Source organism: Carcharodon carcharias, chromosome 2 (genome assembly GCF_017639515.1).
Source record: "Carcharodon carcharias isolate sCarCar2 chromosome 2, sCarCar2.pri, whole genome shotgun sequence".
Taxonomy (NCBI): Eukaryota; Metazoa; Chordata; class Chondrichthyes; order Lamniformes; family Lamnidae; genus Carcharodon; species Carcharodon carcharias.
In genome coordinates this window covers 94,947,252-94,953,251 of record NC_054468.1, presented here as the reverse complement: position 1 = coordinate 94,953,251, position 6,000 = coordinate 94,947,252, and the positions used below count along the sequence as shown (strand labels likewise).

The window sequence follows — 6,000 nt, the reverse complement described above, 5'->3', positions numbered from 1 at the left end:
TCCGAAAGCGGTGAAGGCAGGGCCATTGAATAATTTTTAAGACGGAGGTAGATAGATTCTTGCTAGGCAAAGGAATCAAAGGCTATTGGGGGGTAGATGGGGATGTGGAATTCAAAACAGAAACAGATCAGCCATAATCTCATTGAATGACGGAGCAGGCTCAAGGGGCCAAAAGGCTTATTTCTGCTCCTATTTCCTATGTTCATATACGAGTCTCCTTGCACCTTATTGCATCTCACCTCGTCAACAGATCCTTTGATTACTTTCCCCCTCTTGTATTTATCTAGTTTCCCATTAAATGCATATATACTATTCATCTCAACTACTTCATGTGTTAACGAGTTCCACATTCTAAACTTTCTAGGGATGGAAATTTCTCCTGAATTCCCGATTGGATTTATTAGTGCCCATCTTATATTTTGCCTTCTATTTGGACTCCCTCAAGTAGGAACATCTCTATGTCCACCCTCTTGGATGTATGCAAAGTTCAAAGTTCCATACAAGGTTAACATAACTTCTCAGCTTACCTAGCCTCCAATAGCAACAGCAACCTGTGGCTGGTTCAGTTGAGCTTCTGGTCAAAGACAATCTCCTGAATGATGATGGAGGATTCAGCAATGGTGATCACATTAGACATCAAGAGGAGGTTGTTGGACTCTTTACTGATCTACTCTATCAAATATTGACAAATTAAATATCTCACTTAGATCACCCCACATCCTTCTAAACTTGAGGGAATACAAACCAAGTTTATCACTGTGGACCTGTACACTAAGTTTTCACAATTTATGTGCATGGACACCTAAACCTGTCTGCTGCTCCACAACTGGGGTGTGTGCCTTTTAGGAAATGTGATTTGTCTTTCAAAGTGAATGACCTCACACTTGTCCAGGTTGGACACCAGCCAGTTTTGCCCGCTTACTAAGTCAGTCCACGTCCTTTTGTAACCTCCTGCTCCCAGTTACACATAACTTATTGTGGTCTCCTAATTTAGTGCCATCTGCAAACTTTGACAAAATAACTCACTATTCTTTCATCCAAGCCGTTGATAGATATGGTGAAAAGTTTACTGGGGAGCCGAAGGAGCAAAGAGCCAGAACTCATCAGAAAGTCATTTGGTTGGGTTATGGGGAGCTATCATTCTATCGGTTTCCTCAGTGTAAATGTTAAGCTAAGCTTTCTTACAATCCCATCACCTCAGAAGAGACACAAAATTACCAGCTACAAGACCATTGTCCAGAGAGAAAATTACTTCTCCGGTTTTATTTACAGATAAAACTATGTACAAAAGCAAAGAGACATAGGTCAGGTAAATTTCACCTCAAAACGAAAAAGATCAAACTTACACAAATAGATTCTGGATTGACTGCTTAAAATCAAAGACTCCAGTAACTCTTCTCGGTGAATCTCTGATGAAAAGATTTCTCAAGAATTCCCATTCTCTCCCTGGTACAGAAAAGAAGGCTAAAGCAACTGAAGACTAGACGTGTCCTTGAATCAAAAGGATATCATCTAGTTTACTGCAGAAACACAATGAGGATCATCTGCTCTGAATTAGCCAAAGCGAAGAAAAATGGTTTTACCATTTGACAGTGACACAAATCCTGAAATAATGAGCTAATTTTGCCCTTACATTATTTTTATTACATTATTTCACATAATTTCTTTAATTCAGCAAACAATCCAAGTGCCGGGTATAACATTTTAGGATGAAGCGGTGGTGACCTGATTCCAAGAGACTCCATGTCATGTTTTGACACAAGGGTAATTGGAACATAAGCTTAGTGTGGCACAGGCTGCCAGTTCTCCTCACTGTGTCTTCAAGACCACAAGGGAAGGTGTACTGTCGGTGGCATTTTCAAGTTGCCTCAGCAATGTTCTGCAGTCCCACAGTCTAGCTCAAGTTGAAGATCACACACCTTTTGCCAATTCATTCTTAGGGTAAAGGTTTTTTTTTCATAAAAAGTACAACTCAGATCATTTAAATCTCTCAGAAATTAAAGATCAATGACTTATGTACAAAAAAAATTGTAAACAGTGAAGTACCATGTTCAGCTCCCATGTTAAATCATTTTGTGCATATTAATGTAAACACACACAAATTTAAGTAACTGAAGTAGAATTCTATAGCAGCAATACATGTCATCATGGTTTGCCTTGTACCAGACAGACATGTGCAATAAACCCACAGTTTCACATTTGACAAGTTTTTTTTAAAATAAATACCCTCCCATTTTGTATTTGGAAATTCAGATTAAAATGCTGGCCCAGCTGTCATTGTATGACAGCAGTGCTAAAATCAAAGGCTCCAGGCCCAGCCATGGGGGTTGCTTTCATTTTCTGAGCAGCCCATTATTAAAGCAGACTATTCCAACTCCACTGGTACGGAACCCGATATGACCCCGTTGATCCCAGAGTGATTAGGATTAATGGGAAACTGATAGAGGGTTATGCCATACGCACCTGGCCAGCAGAGCTTCTCATTTTCTGCCCCATGGGAATTGTTGAAGAGCTTTTCCAGGGAAAATACAGATGCATGAAATGGCAACCAGTGCCATTCCCCAGAACGCCCAAGCAGCTGGCATTCTGTTTGAAGGCAGGGGACAGAAACTTCAGTGGATTTAGGTTCTAGTCCTGTTCATTTATAACAGCATACAACTTCAGTGAAGTTCAAACAGGAATAAATAACATGAACAATCATATACATTGTGCATTCATCATCAGGGAGTTGCTGAAAGTTATGGATGTTTCAGCTTATAACATGCATTTAAAATTGCCAATTTGATGCATTCATCGCATTGCTCACAAAACAAATTCATTTTTTTTAAAAAGTGAAATGTTGATCACTAACACTGTACAACAGCCTTGAGAAACAATTTGTCCAGTTCAAAAAAACTCATCAGTTTGCGCTGCAATCTTTGATGTGTTCACTGAAGTGAAACTGAGTATTAAGTCAATCCTCTTGTGAGCCATTTCCAAAGCAGGCAGGGCTCAGGTTGTACCATTAGATACACCAGAAGGATTGCGAGAACTTCCCCCTTTGCCTTGTAAAACTAACTTGAAATGGTAAACAGAAAATGAACAATATGTGATAGGGTGGGCAGGGGTAGTTCCCTTTACTACAGGTAACAGCCTCAAACTGAGTCAACTAAATGTGGTGTTGGAAAGAGGAACAAAGGGGCACCATCAACTGGAGTGTCAACGGTTTCTTTTATGTAAACATTTTGGTAGTTGGCTGCTTGTCAGATCCCACCGCCTGCTCCTTGGCACAGACCTGCCATGCAGCTCTACATAGTAACCCAAGTGCCATTACCCACATCACTTCATTCCCCTCCCCAACCTCCCCCAAACTGCCTCCTCACTCATCCCAAAAGATACTTCATCGCGAGTCCAGCCCGTGTGGCAATAATAAATAATTTAAAATCCTGAACTTTTCAGCATTTGATCACAATCCAATATGTTTCAATGCATCCAGGGCACAGTTTCAGGTTAAATCTTCAATTAGCAAAACGATTGAGTTACAGCCTGACCCATCCCACCTGTGATAGTAAAATTGTACACAGCATGTTACAGTAAAATACAGATGACTAAGACAATACTACACACGCACAGATTATTTAGACATATATACAATAGTGATCCAGCCACATGGCTTCTCCTGGCTGGCAGTCCTCACTGCACTCCCTTGGACCGCTGCACACCACTCCTTTGACTGCCTGGAACTGACAAGACTTGGTCCATGACCACTTATGCAGCTTCCTTTGGTTTTTAAGATGTAAACTCATGCGTAGGTTGCCCACTATCAACCGTCGAGTGGTTTGCCCAGATATACCATAGTCACCTCAGTGTTACCATAAACTGCTGACACTGCTGGGTACAAGCATGCTTTTGGCAAGCCTCGAAACGCTACACCAAGGAACTCATAGCCTCGTTCAAATGCTAAAGTCTTGTCTTCCATGTCAAGAATGACGCGTATCCTTTCCCCAATCTGTAAAAAGGAAGCAAAGGTAGATTTATGAACAACAGACAAAACATTTGCTAATATATTTAAGAAATATTTTCTATTTGAGATTTCAGCTGAGTCTTTCCACGTACAATCACAGGCAGTTTCCTTCCCAGTATACTGAGTTTCTGAGGGTCACTTTGTAATATTTTTGGCTTACATAGTACTGCACAGAATTTACAGTACAGAAATAGGCCATTCAGCCCAACTCAGTCCATGCTGGCATTTATGCTCCCCTACCATTCTACTAGCATATTTCTTTCTACCTCATGCTTATCCAGCTTCCTCTTAAATGAGTCAACGCTATTCTCCTCACCTCACCACTCTCTGGGTAAAGAAGCTTCTCCAGAATTTTCTATTAGATTGCAGCAAGTGGAAACATCTTCTATATATCTACACTATCAAACCCTTTCATAATGTTAAATATGTCTATCAGGTCACCCCCCTTAGCCCTTTTTTTTCTAGAGGGAAGAGGTCAAGCCTGTGTAGACCTTCCTGATAGATAGCAGAATTCAGAAGTTCCATCATCCTCAAAATCTTTTTCACCAGTGCCTCTATATGCTTTTTGTACTTATGGACACCAGAATCATAGGTTAAGCCCCAGCTCCCCATTTTGCAGAATTCTAGGTAAGCTCGTAACATGGCCACTGAACTAAAAGAAACGTATGCTTAATTTGGCTACGGGTTGGTCATATGATCCGGTGTCCTGGGAAGGTGGCTGTATATCACTACAATGTGGTTGACTCTGAAAAGGCCTAGCAAGCCACTCAGTTGTTTCAAACCATTACAGAAAAGTCAATAAAGAAAGAAACTAGACGGGCCACCTGGCACCAACCTAGGCAGTGGAAACAACAATGGCACACTCAGCCCTGTCGACCCAGCAGAGTCCTCTTTACTAGCATCTGGGGGCTTTGCATCAAAATTGGGAGAGCTGTCCCACAGAGAGTCAAGCAACAGCCTGACATAGTCATCCTCATGGAACCATATCTTACCATAAGACATAGGAGCAGAAATTAGGTCATTCGGCCCATCGAGTCTGCTCCGCCATTCAATCGTGATAAGTTTCTCAACCCCATTCTCCCCGTAACCTTTGATCCCCTTACCAATCAAGAACCTATCTATCTCGGTCTTAAATACACTCAATGACCTGACCTCCACAGCCTTCTGTGGCAATGAATTCCATTGATTCACCACTCTCTGGCTAAAGAGGTTTCTCTTCTTCTCTGTTCTAAAAGGTCTTCCCTTTACTCTGAGGCTGTGTCCTCGGGTCCTAATCTCTCCTACTAATGGAAACATCTTCCCCACGTCCACTCTATCCAGGCCTTTCAGTATTCTGTAAGTTTCAATCAGATCCCCTCTCATCCTTCTAAACTCCATCAAGTATAGACCCAGAGTCCTCAAACATTCCTCATATGTTAAGCCTTTCATTCCTGGGATCATTCTTGTGAACCTCCTCTGGACCTTCTCCAGGGCCAGCACATCCATCCTGAGATACAGGGGCCAAAATTGCTCACAATATTCTAAATGTGGTCTGACCAGAGCCTTATAAAGCCTCAGCAGCACATCCCTGCTTTTATATTCTAGTCCACTCGAAATAAATGCCAACATTGCATTTGCCTTCCTAACTACCAACTCAACCTGCAAGTTAACCTTAAGAGAATCCTGGACTAGGACTCCCAAGTCCTCTTGCAATCCAGATTTCTGAATTCTCTCCCCATTTAGAAAATAGTCTATGCCTCTATTCTTCCTACCAAAGTGCATGATGTCACAATTCCCCACGTTGTATTCCATCTGCACTTCTTTGTCCATTCTCCTAACCTGTCTAAATCCTTCTGCAGCCTCCCCGCCTCCTCAATACTACTTGTCCCTCCACCTATCTTTGTATCATCTGCAAACTTAGCCAGAATGCCCTCAGTTCCTTCATCTAGATCATTAATGTATAAAGTGAAAAGTTGTGGTCCCAACACTGACCCTTGCGGAACTCCACTAGTCACCAG

The 6,000-nt window shown here is 41.7% G+C and overlaps 1 protein-coding gene across 1 annotated transcript in view; it reads right to left on the bottom strand.

The window, feature by feature from the left end:
- Positions 1–1,230: 1,230 nt before the first annotated feature.
- fbxo45 (F-box protein 45) overlaps positions 1,231–6,000 on the bottom strand; it is a 51,879-nt gene continuing 47,109 nt past the window's right edge. Inside the window, exon 2 of the mRNA XM_041182975.1 lies at positions 1,231–3,988. Within this exon, the coding sequence (XP_041038909.1) occupies positions 3,803–3,988 (186 nt within the window). The 3' untranslated portion in view covers positions 1,231–3,802. The remainder of the gene's footprint in view (positions 3,989–6,000) is intronic.